This window comes from Python bivittatus, unplaced genomic scaffold, assembly GCF_059951505.1.
Source record: "Python bivittatus isolate LINGU-HERP-01145 unplaced genomic scaffold, Pbiv_v1 ctg000560_np1212, whole genome shotgun sequence".
Lineage (NCBI taxonomy): Eukaryota > Metazoa > Chordata > Lepidosauria > Squamata > Pythonidae > Python > Python bivittatus.
The window spans coordinates 1,994,867-2,017,043 of NW_028277083.1; the positions used below are offsets into that span (position 1 = coordinate 1,994,867).

General features: G+C 43.0%; 1 protein-coding gene across 6 annotated transcripts in view; it reads right to left on the reverse strand.

Annotated features, from left to right (window-relative positions):
• The window catches only part of MPRIP (myosin phosphatase Rho interacting protein), an 86,420-nt gene continuing 64,243 nt past the window's right edge, over window positions 1-22,177 (reverse strand). For 3 of the 6 annotated variants that reach the window (XM_088147943.1, XM_088147945.1, XM_025173989.2), the window contains exons 15-24: window positions 21,668-21,784; window positions 15,211-19,035; window positions 13,060-13,207; window positions 12,861-12,978; window positions 10,916-11,075; window positions 10,369-10,488; window positions 9,491-9,577; window positions 7,810-7,972; window positions 7,027-7,112; window positions 1-3,529 (exon numbers count right to left, since the gene is read on the reverse strand). In XM_088147943.1, the coding sequence (XP_088004069.1) occupies window positions 3,458-3,529; window positions 7,027-7,112; window positions 7,810-7,972; window positions 9,491-9,577; window positions 10,369-10,488; window positions 10,916-11,075; window positions 12,861-12,978; window positions 13,060-13,207; window positions 15,211-19,035; window positions 21,668-21,784 (4,896 nt within the window). In that variant the 3' untranslated portion in view covers window positions 1-3,457. Of the gene's footprint in view, window positions 3,530-5,923; window positions 5,990-7,026; window positions 7,113-7,809; window positions 7,973-9,490; window positions 9,578-10,368; window positions 10,489-10,915; window positions 11,076-12,860; window positions 12,979-13,059; window positions 13,208-15,210; window positions 19,036-21,667; window positions 21,785-22,177 lie in introns of all 6 variants that reach the window. The other 3 variants (XM_088147944.1, XM_088147947.1, XM_088147946.1) reach the window with 3 other exon arrangements.

The following is a 22,177-nucleotide window of genomic DNA, read 5'->3' on the forward strand; positions in this document are numbered from 1 at the left end:
GAAATTTAAAAATATATTTATAGCATTCAAACAAACCAACAAACATTCTGTAAGGGAACAAGGAGCAGGATTATCAGGTTACACTAATTTCCTTTTCCAAGTCAAAAGGAAATCTGTATTAGAACAAGATTAAAAAAGAAAGTCACCCCAAAAAACCCTCCACTAGTTTTTGAGTAATAAATATTTACATTGCGTGCTTTGAATACTATACAGGTCTTAAATTACTTTTAGAGAATAACAAAGCTTTAAAAAATGGGGGGAAATTACAAAGGAAAGATAAGCGTGCATGTGCTTAAAGTGTTCACAACCAAGTACTCTGCATATGAACCATTGAAATGGGGGGGGGGGAGTCCAGTGGGATTCTAATCAAGTATGTTGTCATTACAAAAAGCAACATTTTTTCCTAACCACCACACAGGGCTACTTGCAGGCAGCCTCTGCCACAGGAAAAACAGCCTGCTTGGGTTCTGTGTATCAGCACAAGCGATCCTCCTTTTCCCATTTCTTAGCAGGAAAAAGAAAAACAAACGGCATGGACAGAGTTCTGCTTTGAAAGAAGGAAAAAAACAGTAAGATCGGCAGTGGACAACATCCAGAAAGCCATATTTCAGGTGTGTTTATACTGTGCATCCACCTGTGCTGAACGTTCATCAAGAATACCCATTCTCTTGATCTCTGGAGTACAGAATTGTGTAAAAACGCAGCAACTTGCATCTGAATATACCCAGTCATGCCCTTTTAAGAGCCTTTCAAGAAATGCACCTTCCCAAACACCCACTTGCTTTGTTGGGTAGGGAACAGCACCTTGTTCACAGCAGTATAGTCAGTTTTGTGTGAAAGGAGGTGGGGTTGCTTTACTCTTCTTTTAAACATCACTTTAAATGTTTGAGAAACCATCTTGGAGCAGTGACATTTCTCTCTTTAGAAAGGAAGCACGTGAATGAACTTCAGGGATTTTCCGAAAGATCCTTTGTTCATCCGGCAGACTGCTATCAAAGTTGCAGGAAAACTACGTGAGTAAAATTACAATTCTTGTACCCGGTTCAGCCTAGTCCAGGTGAAGGAGAGAGGAAAAAACAGGCCTGCAATACAATTTCAGAGGCAGATGCCACAACCACATTTCCTTCCGCCATCGGATAAGATACACTGCGAATTCCAACATGCACAAGTCAGTCCTCGCAAGTGCTTTGGGGCTTCCATATCTACTTTAAAATTCACTTCTAGACACGCAACCTGCAATCACAAAGTTGCAGTTTGGTAGGGAGACTACTCAGGTCTAAGAGAGCAACGAGTCCTGAAGAAAACCCTAACCTAAGTAAAAATAGGAAGATCTCCTTCGTCTTATCCATTTATGGCAGCCACATTTCGCAGAATTCTACTGTTGTGGCATGTCGGATATAGTCAGGAGCCTAAAATTCACACATCACCTGGCTAGCTGCCCTTAAGGTATCTTATACTAAGGTAACCTTTTGCTTCAGGTCTACTGCTAGGAAACGGATGAGGTTTTTTGGGGGAGGGGGGACAACTCATTTCATTGCTATCCATCTAATTAAATTCTAAGAATTGCATGGAACTAAAAGAAATGAACCAATCCTAGCTGGGAACAGCAGGACTTCACGGAGTTGTTCTTGTCCCAAAGTTCAGCAGTTTTTATTCCAAATAAGCAGCAGAAACTTAACCGAGTAAGAGCAAAAAACTCCACCTTAAGGGCCTTAAAATTTGTAGAATTGGGGTAGAACACACTAGTCATCTGCAAGGTGGGGGGGGGGGACAAGGCTTGTTCATAATGCTTTTGAGTTGTTAATGCTGAAATTTCAAGCATCCACTTTGAAGTAGTTCTATTCATCTGCTTTTGCAAAGGCATTTTAACACTTCCAACTGTCTTCTTGGAAAAGCTGTATAAATTCTGGATCCTAATGCATCCACGAATCTATTCACTACTTTTTCGGGTGGCTGGGCCCAGGGTACGGGGGGAATCAGAAGTCATGCAGACCCGCTTCATTTCAGGTGAATCAGCACTAAATCCTGAGAATTCTTTGGGGATAATGGTTAACCTGGTCTTTTCCAAATGCCGCTTTTAGTAGGCTTAGCTTATGACCTGTTATCCAGGTGTTCCTTTTAAGTTCTTTGCAGTTCCTTTGCAACTGAATATCCTCACACAGACACTGTCACCTTGCATAAACACACAGAAGGCACACCTCCAACTGGTTTTAGGCCTGTTAAATCAAACTCCCCTGACCCCATTTCTGCCTGGGAAGCTCACCTTTCTTGCATGTCAGAACCCCTGTCTTCCTTTGCCCTTCTGTTTACAATTCGGTAGCACTCTGGGTGGCTGCGTGGTGGAAACTGACTGAAACAGATTCCCAAGGACAAACACAATCCCTTTTTTTTCCTTTAAAGGCCACCTTTAAGAAAGCTGCAGGGTAAAACTCGATTTCTCGGTCCACAGCAGACGAGAGAAATGTCTTGAGTCATGCTGTTTTATGGATGCACAGAACCCACTGAGACTAGGAGAAAGGGTGAACCATAACTGGAAGGGGGTAATGAATTGTAGCGGTCTTAAGGATGACGTTCTTCTAAGATCCTGACTAATGTGGAGTCTGTCACACCTCAACCATGGCTCTAAGCTGGCTTAGTTAGAGAAAAAAAAAAATTCAGAAAGTTGCTAAGTTACATTAAGGGCTGAATCCCTGCTAACCACACAGTACAACAATTAAGACACTACTCAAGGCCAGCCCAGAGTGCCTTTTCTCCCCATAGAAGCAAGGCTTGTTTTGTTTCTCAACCCTCAAAGGTGTTGGAGTGCTTGCCACGCCAACCCCAGTTGGCTTCAGAGGTGCAACGTTTGGCTCAAAACATGCGCCTAAGTGCTGTGTTGCTCTCCACGTGGGTAGAGCTAAGCTGGAGGTGTGTCTTCCCTCCCCCTTCCCTTCCCTTCCCTTCCCAGGGCTCTGCTGCGATGCGATACCAACACATCGGTAAAACAGAGCTAGCTTATCTATAGGGCCGTTGAGCCTTAATACTGACACTTAGTGTAATGGATATACAGTAGGAAGGATTTTTTTTTTTCTTTAAAGAGCCCAAAGGGGAAATCTCTAATCTCTCCCTGCATTCTTGCCAAAAGTAGGGACTTTTTAATTCAGAAACATCAGGGAATCTGTTTAATCCGGTGTTTCTCAACCTTAGCAAGTTGAAGATGGGTGGACGTCCACCCCTCTTCAACTTGCTAAGGTTGAGAAACATGGATCTCATCCATTTGAAGGTGGGACAGAAAAATAGCTGGGATTGTTCAGTCTGTTCATCTGGAGCAGCACGATAAAAATACCCCCTCCCAACCAAGCAAAACATAATGAAAAAAAGCAAGAAGAAGAAGAAGAAGAAGAAGAAGAAGGGTGCTCGTGTTGTGATGTGGCAAGCAAGGCGGTGCACATGGTCAAGCCGGAAACGAAGGAGAGAATCAGTCTTTCTTCAAGTCCTTGGATTCAAAGAGCTTAAGGCGCTCCTGCACCGTCAGGCCTTCCTTCAAACTCTGGGGGGAGAGAGAGAAAAATCAAACCGTGAAATGCTATCCTGGTGGAAAGGGCCAACTCCAACAAGGGGGAAGATGCTCAGGCAGCGGAAAAAGCAAGAGACGAAATTTTCAGGTTTAAAAACATGCCAAAGAAAATGCACCATTATGGAGAAGTGTTACTGAGAATCGATGCTGAATGGAGGAAGAGCGAGATGACCACAGACGCAGCAAACTACAGAGTGACCACTTAGCGATTCTGAAGCACATTTACATGCTTTCAACTCCACAAGGGCTACAAAGCTGTTCTTTCCATATAACGTATTTGCTCCATTTCCTGCTAATTGTTCCAAGACAACACAGGACCACTTCGTGCAGGACGGGGACTCTTGTAGAACTGGGATTCCAGAAAAAAAGTCCGGGGGATATTTTTAAGGAACTGAGACTCTGGTTCAACCTGTTGTGGTAAGAGCAGAAGGTCATACCTCCTTTACGAATCAGAGAAGAATAGAGTTTGATGCTTCGATTTGATTGCACAAGGTCAACTGTCACCTGGCAAACGCCAGCTGCACACCAGCCAGATTTGCATTTGCTGTTTCCAAGCAACTTTTGGCATCACCAACCTTCTCAGAGATACTTGTGGTGACAATAGAAAGCAACCTGGTGCCATCCAGCTGGGTTAGGGCTAAACCTAGAATGCCCAGTTCCCTGGCTGGGAAAAGCTGCTGCCCTGAGCATTTAAAAGCCAGAACTTTAAAATGTGAAACAGGTAATGTAGCGGCTCCCAGCCTCTGGGAAATGCAATTACTCACTGTATTCCTTGTCACAATGATTAGGAAGAGAGTTGTAAGAACTGACAATCCTGCTTTGCACATATGTGCAAATTGGATGAGGTTAGTGGGATGGATGGGACCGTTGGAAACTGAAAATACTTTGTGTTGAACATGAAATAGATGCCTTGAGTGTGCAACAGATTCTTCCAAGCATTTTGGAAGAGAAGCTCAAACAGTACTTTGTAACTTGAAGCTGTTGTTTCACCTTGGAAATAGGATGATCCCGATTCAAAATGGTGCAAGATGTTTTGCACGTTCTTTGGAGAGGAATGGGCTCTACCATGGCTTAGTAGATGCTGCAACAGCTGGCAAATTTATGTCTTACAGAGGCTTATGGTACTGCCAGAGCGAGAATGCCCCCTTCAGTCTAAAGTGTACACACATCATTTTAAATGCTCTTCCCCAAATCTAACATATGACGCTAAAGATAGCTAGCTTTGCATCTTTCACCATGCCAAGATGACTCACGGTTAAATTCTCCCATTTGTGACCTCGTAGACTGATAGGAAACCAGAATGTCGTATACATGATCATTCTGCAAGAATAGCAACTTGTAAGAGCCACTGGGAGTTGGGCAGTCTGCAAATTGTATAAATTCTATAAAATGTATACATAAAATAAAATGTATACATCAGCTCGGTAGATATTTCAAGACTTTGCCAACAGCAAGAAGTGCAATGCTAATCCGTACCAAGTCTAGAACCTCGCTAAGGCCATGTTTGTTCTCCAAATTATAACTACTAAAGGATAAAATGGCAACAGTTATCTGACTGGAATTAAAAATCTGAAGATGTAAATGGTCAAGTAAGGGCCTTAACTTGGCAGGCTATAATATACTAACCTCTGAAAATTTAAAAAAACTTTGTTTAGCTTGTGCTTATTTGTTGAGAAATAGCCCTTTTTTCCCCACGATAACATATATGTTCCTGCAGTAGCAATGCAAGTTCTCCTTTTTTAATGATAGCCTAACTTCTACCAGGCCATCCCGAAAGCAAAAATTTCAAGATGTGAATTAAGACAGAAGAAAATTAACAAAAAACCTAGGTAGATGGAATGATTTGGGCCACCACATTTAATGGGTAAAGTAACTTTTAATTGTGAAAAAAATTGGGATACCTTCCTTGTGCAAACACTACCAGCTTTCCAGCAATAATTGGCCGTGCCTACTTCAGCAGCATATTGGCTCAGATGAATTGGCGCCAGCAACCAAAACTAGGGAATCAAACATGATCCTTCTGTCCCAAAGTTCTGCCTGCTGTGGAGTAGTAAGTGGAAGCATGCACATTCATCCAGCATGCACGCTCTTTGTCATGCCCTCAACAGAGCTCCCCGTACGCCAGCCGAGATGGTAAAGAAGACTTTGTAGTGATGGATGTCAGTGAAGACAGGATGAGAGAGAAGGGTGGTTGCAGCCACTGATTGGGGGTGAGGATCTACTCCTGCTCTGCCCACCCAAGTCCCATGGTTTCTGGGGGGTGGGTGAAAGACTCTTATTAGCTATGGAAACATCAGCAGAACATGCATTTAAGTGCACTGCCCCTTCAGAGAAGTAGCATCGTTGAACAGGTGGCGGTTGGATTACCTAGATGGCAGGGACCCTGGAATCTGGCGCATTTCAGTTATCCCATGAAGCCTGCTCAATTACGGACTGTTATCGGAAGTGAAGACAAAGAACAAAAACAAGAAACACATAAATCCTATCGTGGTCCACAATGCAAACATCTTCCCTCCCACTCCGGCAAGGAGGAGGCCAATGCCAAACTGAGCTTCCTTGCTCATGGCTACACGAATCCATAATATATATTTTTAAATAATTAAAAGCACAGATCAGCAATAAAGAGAAGCTGCACCAGAAGGAAATAAAACTAAGTCTTCCTGCGCATTGAGAAAGAAGTAGCACGCAGAGAAAGGGGCAGGATACAAGCAAAACCAATTTGAATTTAATGAATAATAATAGAACGTCTTTCTCTAACCTACTGGTGCGTTCTTTGAACTTTGCTGGTGGTTGAGAGGCTTACAAAGTGGGTGGTTTTAGCTTAGGGACTGCCATTCCTCCTAACAGTTCTATGTCAAATGTCTCCCAATGTGGAACGAGAAGGTGGGGTGCACCAGAATGGGCTAAGGCGCTAAAGGATGAAGGGCCTTACCCTAGCCCTACCCTTGTGGGCTACTTGAAACTGTTCCCTTAAAGCAGTGTTTCTCAAACACGGCCACTTTAAGACATGTGGACTTCCACTCCCAGAATTCTGGAAGTGGAAGTCCATATGACTTAAAGTGGCCGTGTTTGAGAAACACTGTCTTAAAGCCTCATGCTTTAAACATGTTGCTCATAACTCAAAGCGCAGAAGAATGATTGTACTCGACTGCATTTATTGCTTCTTGGCCTTTTGGCTAAGATCAAGTGTGCGTGACTGCATTTTTTTGGTCCAACTATGGAAGCGAATTGCTCCTACTTTCTTCTGGGACTTGTGTTGGCTTCTCAAGCTAGCCCAAAGCCGTGGAATTCTCAGGTGATCCCCCATCCAAGTATTAGCCAGAGCCTACCCAGCTCAGCTTGAAATCAGCTAAATTTGGTTAGATGTTGCTACCTGTTGAGGCAGAAACAACCATAGATAGGATTACTCCTAAGGTGTTGCGCATATAACCACGTTTTGCAGGGAAGATGGAAAGACGACATGAACTCACCTTTGACCTGATATTTCGTAGTTGCCGGCCAATGCTGGTCCTGTCCTTCTTCAAGAAATCCGGATTGCTTTTAGATTTCATGATATCTAGGTAGGAAAGAAAGGAAGCCAATGTAACTTCTTGTTGAAAACCTGCAGGTCAGAATTTCCCCCACAAAGATGGCTACAAGAAAGTCACTATCACAGCCTCTTCCACCTCAAGGCAACGACACCCCAAGATAGGTATCAGTCCCTAAAGAAATCCAATTTGGTCACCAATTCTAATGCTAGGTTTCTGGACCAGCCAAGTCCAGTTCAAGGAGATTTCAAAAGAGTAGTTGATGTTCCTTCCTTGGTTGACCATCCCTCCCTCCCTCCCTCCCTCCCCTCCCCTCCCCCCACCCCATCCATCCATCCATCCATCCATCCATCCATCCATCCATCCATCATATTTATATAGCCACCCATCTCACACAAGGTGACTCTGGGCAGCATACAACAATTAAAAAAATAAATACATAAAAACAGCTACATATAAAAAACAGTAAAAACACACAAAACAGGAGGGGATAAAATTAGTAAGGGAGCCATCGTAAAATCTCCCTGGTCTCCTGGGAACCCCAGGCCTGATCACATAGCCAGGTCTTGAGGGACTTATGGAATGTTAATGTGTTCATCGTTCTTACAATGATGAGTGTGCTCTAACTTTTTTCCAGAAAACCTCGCCCGAGGTCCTCAGACCCAACCCTTCTTTGGTTCTGCATCCTGAAATATGAAATAGAGAACTGGTGAACTGAAGGCTTACCATATCCAGACACGGTGGTGCTCTCAGGAGATTTTTCACCAAGGGCTTCGGTGGCTGCCTTCAGCTGCTCTTTCAATCTGCTGATGTCACAGTCTGCCTTGGCTTTGACGATACTGAGCTCCGTGTAGATGTCTTTGTATTTATCACTGGCATATTTTTTATCCTTGAGAAAAGACAACAGCAAATGGAGTTGAGATCTTTTTATCCCACCGAAAAGAGATAACTGGAGTTATGAACAATTTCAACAGCCATTAGTTCAACAAGCTCACCACCTTTCCCAGGATCTGGCTGTCATTAAAACACATATTTTGTTTCTTATCCCCACCAATACTCTAAAGTTGCCCCCTTTTTTCTAAACCATAAAAACAATATTTATTTGTTTATTTGACCATATTTATAATCCCACTCTGCTCTCAACACTAATGGCAGAATAAAACAGGAATAACAGCAGTTAAAGAACAGAAATGCAAATATAATTAAACCAACCATGTAATCATGTATCTTGGTATTCTCTTAATCTTTGAACTGATTTGAATCAAGCAGAGGAGCATTTCAGAGAAAGGAGAGAGCAAATTCAGTGGTGGTGATGAATACTGTCACCCATGGAAGTTCTGAAATCCCAAACCAGTGTTTCTCAAACTCAGCAACTTCCAGATACATGGACTTCAACTCCCAGAATTCCCCAGCCTGGCTGGGGAATTCTGGGAGTTGAAGTCCACACATCTTAAATTTGTTGAGATTGAGAAACACTGCCCTAAACAAAGGAAGTAGATCTCATAATGAGCAACTCCAAAATATTTTAAGTAAACCAAAAGACCCAGTAGCCCAAGAAATAAAAACAGGACTCATCTACAACATACAGTGTAAGGATTGTAACAGCTACTATGTGGGACAGATAGGCAGAACACTAGCAGAGTGCATCCACGAACAACTAGCAGTCAGAAGACACAATGAAAACTCCTTAATCTCACCACACACGCGAGGGAATTCCTGGGAGCCTGGCACTCAGACACATCAGCCATCAATTGACACACAGAGATAAACCACATTTACACGCCATTCAAAACAGACTAACAAAAGCTAAGGAGGAAACAAGACCAGAACACATTCTTTCCAGCAGCCAACACCCGGATAAGCAGGGATTAACCCCAGACAAACAATCAAGCAAAAAATAATACCCTAATCAAGGAACTGCCAACGAGAAAACCACACCCCACCAACACTGGCAGGGCAAGCTACTGTAGATAAACAGGGAGAAGACCCCACCCTCCCTCACCCTGATGATGTTACCTAGTTGGGTAATGAAACATCTGCAAGCAAACCACCAAGCTCAGAGAGCGCCAAGGACTCCACAGAGCAAATGTGCTCCAGAGACACAGGACACTGTAACTTTGCTGAAATTAGTAATATCACTGAATAGCAGATTGATCTCAATAGCTTTGGAACCATAAAAACCAGGGAAATGGGCATAAATCAAGAGAATCTCAGCTTCCTTTAGGAGCTTGGAAAAACCTCTGGCTCTTCTTCACCCTCTTGGTTCCTCTTCTCCTAGGCCATCACCTAAAGCATACTTCCAAAGATTACTGCCCTCCCTAGCTCAATGGTGTACAAACGGGGGTTTTTAAATCACCTCTTACTGTTTTTGAAGGAAACAGAATTATATCTGGCTCTAAACTCTTACCCTCAATGCTGTTTGCAATTCGTCTTTCAAGGAGCTGATCTCCTGCTTCAAGTACTGGATTTCCGATTCCTTAACTCGCAACAGGACCTGCAAGGGAGAAAGTCATGGAGATATGCCTTTTAGGTTAGGCACGGACCCAGAGCAGGAAGAGAGAAAAGGAAGAATCTGCCATCTATATATAATTATATATATATTTGTACTTATATAAAATATATGTATAAATTACATATATATATATATAATTTTATTAAGAAATTTTGCATCAGTAAAAGACAAATACAAAGAAAAAGAAAGAACAGAAAGAAAGAAAGAAAGTTAAAGAAACAAGAATAAGAAAAAGTAAGCAACTTCTGACCTTCTTTTCAACAAACTCATTATCCCTCCTCCCTCTTGGTATTACAAAGATCCCTTCATCCCCTTATTTAATCCTTTTTCCATCATCAAACCCATAAATCATCACTTCACTTTTTTTCCATTTTCAGCAAAAAGTCCATAAAAGTTTCCAGTCTTTTATAAAAGCATTTATTGTTTTGTCTCTGACCAAACAGGTCAGTTTTGTTATTTCTGCCAATTCTGACATCTTCACAATCCATTCCCCCATGGTGGGAGTTTCAGTATTCCTCCATCGCTACGCATATAATAATCGTGCTGCAGTTCCCCTATATAAAATCAGCCTTCCGTGGGTCTTTTCTAATTGGTTATCTGTAAGTCCCAATAAAACGAGTTCTGGCTTGTTCTTGATATTAATGTTTAAAATTCTTTGCATCATGGCAGGTATTTGTATCCCACATTTTCTGGCAGCAGCCAAGCTCACTCTTGTAACTCCCTTGCATACCTGCTGGCTTTGATGAGAACTGGAATAAGGAGGAGCCACTCACCTCTAACTCATAGGCATCCTTGCCTTGGGTAAGAGGAGAAGCCACAGTTTCCACCCCACCTTCCCCAGTTAGCAGTGTCCGTAGCCGGGTGATCTCTGCAGCCAGGCGGTTGTTCAGCTCCTATGAGGACACCACAAATATGCTATGGCTCAGAATAAACAGAATTATGCCACCCTATCATCCAACACAGGAAGCCTTTATATCAACTTTTGCACAACACAGGAATGCTTCACCTCATTGTGCGTGCAGAGTTAATAGATGTAAATAATCAAATCACTCCCACCCCAAATACAGGAATTCTTTCTAGCAACTTTCTCATCCTATAGAAATGCTTTACCTCACTGAGTGTACAGAATAAATAGACCTATGTGATCAGAACACCTCCCCCTTCCAAAACAATGCAGGAACCCTTGAGACCAGTGTTTTTCAAATTCGGCCACTTTAAGATGCGTGGAATTCTGGGCGTTGACGTCCACACATCTTGAAGTGGCTGAATTTGAAAAACACTGCTTTAAGCAAACTTTCTCACACCACAGGAATGCTTCACCTGATTGTGCGCATTGAGTTCCTGATTCTCCCGCTGGCACTGTCGGAGGGCCTGCCTCTCTGCCTCCAAAGCCTGGGCAAGGTGTGCATTTTCCAAGCACTTCTGCGAATATTGTTCTGAAAGGACTTCCAGTTCCCGCTGGACAGACTGCAATTCCTCCCTGATGGCAGAAAGCAGGAGAAAGTTTTTTTTTTTTTTTAAAGACCATTCCAGAACAAACTTAAATTAACTAGGCAGGTACGGAGGATGACGAGGAGGAGGAGAAGGCAGTAACTACACCCATTGATTGTAAGAAGATGAGAACCTTCAAGTGATGTAACTGCTGAGTTTTGATTCCTCCCAGATCTTCTAAGGAGCTATTCCCTTCATTCAGCCCTTAGAGAAATCCTTTTGCTAATCCAATCATGCTTGCTTTTAGCCACGTGTACAGCAAAACCAAAAAATCAGTGTCACCTAGTTTGCAAATTTGAGGATTTGAAGATTGTTTAATATCTTTGAAATGGAGACGCCTCAATTAGCTTTTAGTGGTCGGAGTCAAAATCCATCTAAGGCATGCATAAGTCTTTTAAAACTTTCCTTCCAGGAATGTACAAAAAGGGGAGTTAAAACCTGGGTCTTTATTAGATCCCAGGAATTGATTAGTAGAGTTTTCTTCTTTCCTTGCTGGTTGGTGTTGGAAAATTAAATTTGGGAAGTGGGGGAGAAATCAAGTACAAGGAATGGCTGAAGACAGTAGAGAACTGGGAAGGTCATACACATAAGATTTTTTTCCCCCCTGATAAAAGCCTTCTGTGTTTCCCAAAAATTATCTGAAAAGTTCCAAAAACTCAGCTTGGTCCAAATCAGACATGAGGAATTCATTTCTCTTAAAGCACAGAACAATGTAGGTCATTTTTTGGTGCATCTGTGAGAATAAATTTGTCTGTTACCCTTCCGTGACCTCAAAAATAAATCATGAGTTGTTGCAACATCACAATAACCATTTGCAATGAACCTGGATGCTCTGAAAACTAGAAGAACAGGGTTTGTAGGTCAGAATTCCAGGGGAATAAACAGGGATCCAGCTGGGGTAGGTCAGTAAAAGGTGGTCATAGTGGATTGCCCCAATTAGTTTTTAAAATTAAATTTGTAAATGGAACATTATAAAGATTAAAGATATTACAGTTGATATCTGTGCTAACAAATTTCTAGGTCAATTTAACTCTACTGTAGGAAGTACTATATACATAAAAGGAAAAATAATGTAAACCAAACTAACTGAAAAAAAGGAAAAGAAGAATGAAAGAGGAAGAAAAAGAAAACTGTATGTAAGCATTGAAAAACTAAAAACAAGACAAAAAGATATGGAAATGTTTGAGATTTCACTATTTTTCTTCAATATAAAAGTGTCAGATATATATTTATGCAAATCATTGCAATTCAAATTTTAAATACAGAGTTAAACCTAGAGTGCTGAAATCATATTTACTCAGACTTGCTTCTCTGACAGAGCTATTCAAAGGCTGAGAGTTTAAGACTGTCCCAGTTAGTACATCGCAACAGCTTCTATTGCATGAAAATTTCAAGAGCACCAAGAACAGGACTTTTACGATTACTCCCATAGGGATATACTGCTCACTTTTATTTATATATCTATCTGCAGAAACATGTCTCCATTGCAGTCAACGGCTTATGGAGCATCCCATAAAATAAAAAAATAAAACACACTAACAATAGAATTTTAGATTCTAGAAACAGATTAACACCTCACATGGATGGTGATGGTCACCACCTCCATAGCCTCAGAAGATAGGGAAAATTAAATGGGGTTGGGGGTTAGGTTGCAGACAGGCATACAGTATCAAAAACACCAGCGATGCAAAATAGGATTCAAACGATGTGGCCCCAGAAGGCAATGAACATTTGACAATGACAGCAAATCTAGAATATGCAAAGAAATCCTTACAAGTATTGTCTCTGGAGAGCTTCAATGTCTGAATTGATGCTGCTGATTTGGGAGCGCTGGGTCTTTTCCAACTCCCGCTCAAGTTCCTCTCGGTGAGCATTCTTCATGGCTTCTATGGCTAGAAAGGAAAGGAAGATTTACACGCCTGTTTTAGGAAAAACACATCTCCATCTTCTGCATTCTCTTCCCTTCGACCTACCGGAGATAGTCGCGGCCGTTTCCTCAGCTAGCAAACGGTCCTTCTCTTCTCGCAACTTCTCCAATTCTCGCTGATGCTGCCTTTGCAAGTCCTCTATCTTCTTCTGATGTGTCTCTTCCATGGCTGCAAACCCTCGTTCGCACGTTGCCTTCAAGAAAGTCAGAAAGAAGGTTGCAACAGTCCAGTTTAAACACCTCCAGTAATTATATAGACTGTCTGGAGGAAAGGGGGAATTGGCAAACAGAGAAGACTCGGGTCACAGAAGGAACAACCATGTGGTGAGGGGAATACAAATTCCTAGCTAGGTTGGAACATCTAGCATTCCCCACCACCAATCTTTACTGTAATGGAAGAAGCAATCCGAAAGCTAACTGTTCAAAGAAAGTATTACCTTAGGAGTCCCTTAAAAGGTTCTGAAAGGATGTGGGCATTTGAACTTGGAAAAAGACCTCTATTGCCACTACTAACAATTCTAATTCTAGCTTGCAAACCCTACTCAAGCCCTCTTCCTCCCTTGTCTGCCAGGAGTAGGACTTCATGGGAGTAAAGATTCCCTAACCAATACCTTTCTCAATGCTACTTATTTATAACCAGGAACCTATCACAGCCAATTAATTCTTGATCAATCAGTCTGTGGTCTGAATAACAAAAGCCTCATTTCCTTAAGATTAGGCTGTGAGTTGTAATTGTGAAGGGGAAAAAAGGCAAGTGACCTGTTTATGGTGTGCAAGTATTGCAAATCAGAGGGGTGTCACCAAGATTTACCTATTTACACCCTAGTGAAATTACAAGCGTTTGCAAGGGGGGGAGACAAGGATTAGAATATATCTCAAATTAGATTCCTTATTCGAAAATGAGCTCCTTTTCTTATTTGATGGGAGGTGAAACAAAAGAGTGCCTTTCAATGTATTTGCTGATATTGTGTGAAAGAGCTCTTTCCTCCTGGATTAATTTTATCTCATCTTTCAAATGTATGTTCCTTGAAAGCTGCTTTTGATAACCCATAAGCTTCTCTTCTATATGATGCTAACTCTTCCGTAAATCACTTTGGATTCCAGCCTGCTAGAAATGCAAGATTTTTTCAGAGCAAACTCTTACTTCTAGCAGGCTTTGGGGAAGAAAGGGCCGTATCTGTCCCCATGAAATCCTCTGCAATCTGCAGGAGTGGGTGGGGCAGCAGACCCCTACCTGTTCCCATACAAACATCCCCTCTAGCCCAGTGTTCATTAAAATGTGGTCCGAGGACCCTGGGGGTCCCTGAAGCCCCTCTCAGGGGTCCACAAAATCAAAATTATTTGCCAGCCTATGTTGAAAAATAATATAATGTTAAACTCCCATCCAACGATCGTGAGAAGCGGTAGTGCCAACAAATGGGTCCATTTTAGTTTTTAACAGGGTAAATATCAATAAATACAACCCATGTCAACAAAAGCTCTTTTGGGGTCCTCCCTAATTTTTAAAAGTGGGAAGGGGTCCTGAGAGAGAAAAAGTTTAAGAAACGCTGCTCTAGAGCCCCAGGGAAAGAGCAGCCTTGACCTGAATTGTTTGGTGGATGTGGGTGGGCAGATTTTAAGCCGGTGCAATGATCCTGACCAAGTGAAGACATTTTTCCATGGTGAGTAAATGGAGAGAAACTGCACCCTGCTTCTCGTGGTCTAATCGCAGGGAGAGATGGGCAGGACTTTCTAGGGGCAGAGAACACCACCAAGGACAGCACGTGGTCCACAACCTAGAGGGTGTTCTCTTAAACTGGCGCTTTCCTGGCACGCTGCACTCCAACCCTCTTCATCTTCAGAAGGTCCCCTTTGATTAAGCTGGACCGCCTCAGTGACCTGATCTTCATAATGTCAAGAAAATGATGTCAGCTCTGAAAAAAATGGGGAATTTGTTCCTAAATGTCAAGTTATGTGCCTAATCCCAAGGACTCAAATTCTGCATCCAATGCCGTAGGATGCTAATCTGATCACATGGCAGCCTTTTAAAAAAATGAAATGCATTCAGAAAGCTTTTACCAGACGTCTCTGGATTCTGCCTGCTGGCCACCTGGTTAAAAAGCATGCTTGCTCTTAAAAAAAGAGGGGGGGATGATTACATTGCCATAAGGAGCATTTACAAACATGACTTAGCAAGATAATGTGAACAAACAAAAACCTTAAGGTTCTCAAAGTCCTTCTGGTATTTCTCCCTCAAGGTGGGTGCATTCCCTTCAAGGTGCTTGTTCTCCAGCTCATCTCTCATGATGTTCATCTGGGATTCCAGTTCTTGAATGCGCTCTCTCAAGCCGTGTAGGGCATTTGGATCATTTCCCAAGACCTGGACTCCACTATCATGCTGGTCTCCCCCCTGTGCTTCGGCACCACAGGTGATCCTGGCCAGGGTTTCTGGATGCTTCTTCTGATACTCCTCCAAAGATTCCTTTAAGTACTGGAGATCCTGGTTGTAGCGTTCCTGCAAGATCTGCAGTTCCTCATCGTGGAGGACCTGGATTTCTTTCATCTTGACCTGGAACTTATCCTCTAAATTTTGCATTTGCTCAATATGGTATCTTTCCAAGTTCTGCTTATCTTGCACAAGGGCATCCAGCTGATGGATCCCCTCAGTTCGTTCCGCCTGCAGTGTGTCCTCAGTCCTGTTGAGCTGCTCAACTACCTTCTGCATCTCCTCGTTGTACTGGCCCTGAAGTTCTGCTATTTTTTGGCTCTGCTTACGTTCTTCCTCTTCCAGGAGTCTTCGCTGATTGTCAAGCTGCTCTACTTTGGCTCTGAGGTCTGCATTCTCTCTTTTGAGCATAGCAATCATCTCAGCAAATTCACTCTGCTGTTTTCGGAGCAATCCTTCATACTCTTCTCTGAGGACGGCGACTGCCTGTATGCGCTCCTGACATAAGGCATCCATATTTTGCAGAGACTCTTTGTACAGCTTTGCTTCCTTTGTGTATTCCAGCCTTGCTCTGTAGGCCCCGTAACAAACTTGGGCCTGAATAATCGCATCCTGAACTAGCAGAGAAGAGTAGCGTTCGAGATCCCCCATACACATCTCATAAGGAGGACTGCAAGAAATTTTTAGGAGCTTCTGGCAATCTTTCAAGGCGTTGTCAGGGGACACAGACAGAAGAGCAGTAGCAATTTCTTTAAGAACGTTGGCTTTGTCTTTGAGCTGCTGAGCCAGATCATCCTGAATAGCAGCCAGAGCTTGACTGCTGAGATCCTGCAAACTATGGGCTTCCAAAATGTGGTCCTGAAGTCTGACATTCCAAGTTGGTTGGGATGCTTCCGAAGTGCCTTCTTGGATTTCAAGAGCTTTGGAGATTTGATGCATAATCCCATCAAATTCGGGAGTCTTGTACGCTTTAATGATTTCCTCCAACATGCACTTATGCTGCTGAAGGGCCGTTTTGGCATTGTGGAGGTCTTCTTCCATGGCTTTTAATCTCTGATGGAAGGATTCCCTCATTTTCTGAGCCACAAAGCCTAGCTCTGCTTTAACCAGCGTGCTGTCTGTAACTGAGTGAATGAGGTACTGCGGGAAGTCCAGAGTCTCCACTTTCCCCTCCTCATCTTCTTCCTTGACACTCAAGTGCTTCCTTACTTCTTCTACCTGACTCCAAAACTCATCTTCCAACAACAGCTTCTTAGACAAGATGTCAGCCAAAGCCACAGCAGTATGTGAAATATTTGAAGGCTCCAATAAGACTTCATCTATAGTAGCATGAATTTCTCTAAGAGTCAGAGAGATCTTTGAAGAGGCATCTGTCAAAGACTCTGCTATCTGGTTGATCAAGCAGGCTTCGAAAGCCACCCTCCTGGAAAGTAACCTCAACTGTTCTTGTACAGAAAATCCCAGTTGGTGCATCTGTTGTGGAGAAGCATTCTCCTCATCCCAGCAGATGTCTTTAGTCTGCAAAGCTTGGACTGCAGGAAGCTCTTCTGGTTGGCACTCAGGTGGAGGAAGCGCCTTTTGTAACATCTGGATTGCATCCATTAAAGTACTTTCAATACTGGACAGAGCATCCAAAAACATCTCTTCCTCTTTTTCTTTTTCAGAGGCGCATACGCTTTTTAGCTCTTCCCTGCACTGATTTAAACAGATTAATGCTCGGCTAGTATTTTCATGGAGTCTGCCCAGCTCATGAATGTGGCTCTCATGCAATTTGAGCTTTTCTTGCCTCTCACTTTCTACCTGTGAAACCAACCCTCTAATTTGACTCAAGCTGTCTTGAAGCTGTTCTCTAAGCTGCGCTTCAATGCTGGACCACTGGTGGTGAAGGGTGATAAGAGTGTCTTGATTTTGGCCCTGCTGACTTTCGAGTTTCATAGTTACATCTTTGAGTTTTTCTTCTGTGATATAAAGCTTGGTTTCCAGGGAGTGAATGATAGATAAGTAGGTCTCAGAATCACCTGAAGCTGGATAACAAAAAGCTGGTTCTGAAGTCATACTTTCTTCCGAAAGTGACCTCTCCTGGCTAGTGTCGGAAGACGTGCTGCTGGCCCACATCTTCTCCGATCCATCAGGATGAATATATTTTTGGCACTGGATACTGGAGAAACGTATCCTTTGCCTTTTGGCTCCTGGAATTTCTGCATCAAGTTTTGATGAATCTTTCTGACAAACCTCTATTTCTTGAAGATCTACTGATTTCGATGGAGAACAACACTCTTCTATGCTCACCACAGTATGTCCACAGATTTGCCTCTGACTGGGTCCTTCATCACTATCATCAATAAGCATGCATCCTTGAGCTGGAAGTCCTCCTTGCTTCGGGGAATACTGTACTGAATCTTCAACATTACCATTATCAGCTGTGTTTGTTGCAACACTCAGCACAGAACTTCCATCAGCTGATGTTTTCAAACCATCTTCTTTGGCCAGGTTATCTTCTTTTTCCTCTCGACTGCTACCAGTAGTAGCCAATTTTAAAAGAGGTTCAATGAAGTCCCGATCCTTCTTCTCAACAAAGCTCAAATGCGTGTCTCTCACTTGTCTCAACTCCTCCTCTTTTTCTTTCAAAATCTGTTGCAAGTTATGGAACTGCTCCGACACCACCTCATAGGAACGCTCCAGAGTGTGGTAGCTGTTCTCCTCCAGCTGCAGCTTTGCTTGCAGCTTGGCAACCTCGTTATCTGACTCTGCAACTTGGTTCATCAACTCTTGGAATCGGCATTTAATTTGATCCCTTTCTTCCTCAAGACTTTTGATATGTTCAACAAGCTTCCGGATGCTGGCTTCTTTCATTTCTAGCTGGTCCTCCAGTTGGTGGACTATTTCACTGCTTTCAAACTTGGCAGTCAGCTTCTCCTTCAGCAGGATTTCCTTCTGTTGCTCGTTATTCTGAAGCTGGTTCTCATATTCGTTGGCTTTATCTTCCACTTCCTTCAGGCTCTGGATCAAAACTTGCTTCTCCCTCTCGCAGCTTTCTAGCAAAGACTCGTAATTCTTCTGGAGCTTCTTCTCCATCAGCATTCGGGACTGCTCGCTGGCACTCAGCTGCAAGCTCAGATCAGCAATCCGATCCTGGAGCCGCTGGACTTCTTTCTGATAGTCTCTCTGCAAAGCCTGTTGCATCTCTAGATCTCTTAGCTCCTGGGTCTTTTCTAATAGGAGAGCTTCTGCCTTCTTCAGCTTCTGCTCGCTGGCCTTCAGCTGGGAATTCAGAGCTGTTTCACTGTGTTGCCATTCTTCCATCTGCTCTTCAGCTTTCTTTTTCTCGGCCTTCAGGTCACTCTTCAGCTTGGCCAAGGTCTGCTCCTTGATAGACAGCTCTGCAGCAGCATTGCTAAGTCTCGCTTGCAAGCTCTGGATCTCTGCTTCATGATGCCGGATGACATCCTTGGCCTCCCCATAGCTACGTTTAAGCGACTGGATCTGCTGATTGATCATCTCCTGGCGCTGACATTGGGCTTCCAATTCACTCTGGAGATCTTTATTGACTTTATGGAGCCTCTCCCAAGCCCCTGAGGAGGATGAGGCCACCTCAGTCTTTAAAAGAAAATTAATTAAATAGGAAATTAGTAGCATTCTTGGCGCCCAGTTCTGAGTGTCACATCTCTGGTTAAGTTTAGGCCATAGAACTTGTTGAACAGGTTTGATTGCTCCCTTTCAGCTCCAATTCTGAACAGTCTCCGTTTTTTGGTTTTGCAAAAATGGCCAGAAACAAACCCTCTTTTGTTCAAGAAAATAGGGAGAACGTCTTCCAACTTAATAGACAGCATGGATGATAAACACCACAAGTTTTTACACAAAAGACCCTGAGAGAAACAACTTGAATAAACAAAGGGGAGAAAAAAAAAGATGGACACCAGGAAAAATAATGGCATAAGACAAGTATAGGAAAGATTTGAGAAAGAATGGAAACTAGAAGGGGGGAGGGATGGCCAGCAATACACTAAGAAACAGCAGACACCTTTTGGAAAGACCCACCTGATAAATCTTGTCTTTGGGGTTCATAGCTGAGCTAGGAATGGGTGCCAGAAATGTGCTCACTTTCTGGAATGAGGTTCCCTCCATGATCCGTTTGGCCCCCACCCTCCTGGTGTTTCGAAGGGCCTTGAAGACCTGGATCTTCACCCCAGCCCTTGGTGAGGGTGACTGAGGATTGTCTGGGTTTGTTTTTGCTCCTGTCTGGTTTGCTCTCCTTTATTGCTTTGTTCTTATTTATTATTACACCATTTTATTCTTTTTTAACGTTGTGACTTGTGAACTACCCCGAGTTGCTGGGATTGGGGGCGATATGCAAATTTAATTAATAATAATAAATGTATATTTTGCTCTGGGATTTTGTTTCTGTCAGTTTCCTGTCCCAATGTTCAGGACTGAATAAACTCCAACCCTAAGTCTGTCCGGTAGTTGCTGAGTTGTGTGTCTCGTATCCAGATTTCAATCTAGCGTCTTCAGCAAGCAAACAATAATGCCAAGCTTCACCTAATAAAGTCCCAGAAGAACAATGGAACCCAAGAAACCACACAACTGTCCATTCCCTCCACCCGCCCCGCCGTAGCTGGTGACAACTGACCCACCCAACTCCTTCCTGCCCTGATTTTCTTAGGAGAAAAAAAAAGCATGTTATAGTTTCTGTTCTTAGCGAAACAATGTGTAGATGAAGTTTTAATGTTGAGGTTCTAGATCTATCTAGGTTTTATTCTGCCTGTACATCAAGAGAAGTAGGGTGGAAAGACAGAGGTAAGATGAAAACGTGAAAAGAAGTCCAAACAAGGAATCCTTGAAGAGATGCAAATGAAAGCCATGATTCATGCGGAGAGAAGAATTTACAGAGATTCATGCAACAATTTGGAAAGAAGGCTGGTGGCATGGAGAACACACAAACATAAGAAGCGCAGCGTTCAGCCTAATCACTGGCCCTGCCTCGCTGTCCTGTGATGGCTGGAAGGGACAGTCCACAGATGTGACACTCAGATACATGCTTTCACAGCAGAACAATCCCCCATGCATGGTGCTGTATTCCCAAGAAAGATTAGTAGAGTGATTTTCCCCACCTTCACCCTAAAAGGAGCTAGTTATCTTGAGAGAAGGAGAAAAAACAGTCATGCTCAATTTTTGTTAAAAATGAGTTTGAAGAGCACAATCAGGCTCAAGGCAGGAGATACACAAGAAAAGTTCCATTACGAGAGATCAACAAAGGGCTCCAGTTCAACATGCGTGCAATCAGGCCCCGGACAGGTCTTGAAGGTTGGACGGGAGGAAAACTTGCAACGTTGACCCTAATGCTAACCCTAACCAGAAAAGGGAGAAGGCTAAAAACGTTTTATTATGGGACAAAATGCTTACTGCTAGCTTCAAACGTGCAATTTGTCTCCAGGATTGCATAGCATAAAGGCAACCATTCAAAAGGGTTTTTTTTTTTTTAAAGTGAAAAAAAAAAAAGAATCGGACAGCCAATATCACCAGTTTATCGGCAACGCAGTTTAGCTTTTCACTGGCAATTTAGTGTACTAAGAACTTTATTATTTTAAACGAAGGGACTGTGGTCAAAAGGCCATCATAAGCTATGCCACGTAAGTCAACTTCTGGTGTTACCCTGCTAAGAGAAGTTTAAAACTTCCAGTCATATCAGGGCGAAAAAAAATGCAAAAAAGTTAGAAATATAGATGATTTGACTGAGTGGCCTGTGAACATGCCACAGATGTTTAAAAAAAGGTCATTTCTCTAGCTGTCAGGACTTTTCAGAAAAAACATTTTCTTTCCAGGCATCTGAAGTGGTGTTTTCTACCTTGTTACCTTCCCTCCAACATCCCTGGAATTGCTTTTTCTGCATATTCTTACTATCCTCGTAAGAATGGTATTTCGCCTTCCTCGAGCTTCTGGATGCTACAGAAGAGCGAATCCACGTTCTCCCTCGACACAGAGCACAAGACGCTGGCAGAATACCCACTCATATATTAATGAAAGGGGAGCGTGTTGTGCACTTACTTCCAAGAAAAGGATGACACCAAAATTCACTTGGCCGCATCACGCATCCTCCTCCGCAAATGAAGGTTTGGCAAACGTCATCTATCGTTCTAGGCATATTTGCAAGCATCCTGAACTGAAGCCCCATGAATTCAACCCAACTGACCACCACAAACAGAGATCCTGGTCTCTTTCTCCCTCCTACCTGCAGGACATAACCTTCTCGAGCACTTTGTTCACGTCCCAAAGCTATTTTTAGCTGGTCTTGTAGGACACGGTTCTGTTCCAAGAGTTCCGAAGCTGCCTTTTGACTCTGTTCCAGCTGAAAGCACAACACAGAAGGCATTAAACAAGGATGGAGCGGGACCCCCAAGAGCACTTCCTCCTCCGAACCACATAACGGGAGCTTCTTTTCTTTGAGGCTCAGAATGCCTTCCAAACGAGGCTTTTGTTAATTCAGGGAATGTTACCGAGATTCCAAATAATGTTACTCTCCATGGGAACCCCCTTGCGCACTCTCCCCACTCGCAACTTTTTTCTTAGCACCAAAACTCTAGGAAGAAAGGAAGGGGTGTCCAGTGTAAAATGGATCAGAACACATGGGATGAGGCATGGAGGGAGAAATTACTCTCAGGAGGAACTGGATGATTGAAGATGCCCCTCCTTTTTCAACAGCTGCCTTCCTGCTGGGCTGGAGCAAGTGGCTCTCAACCCC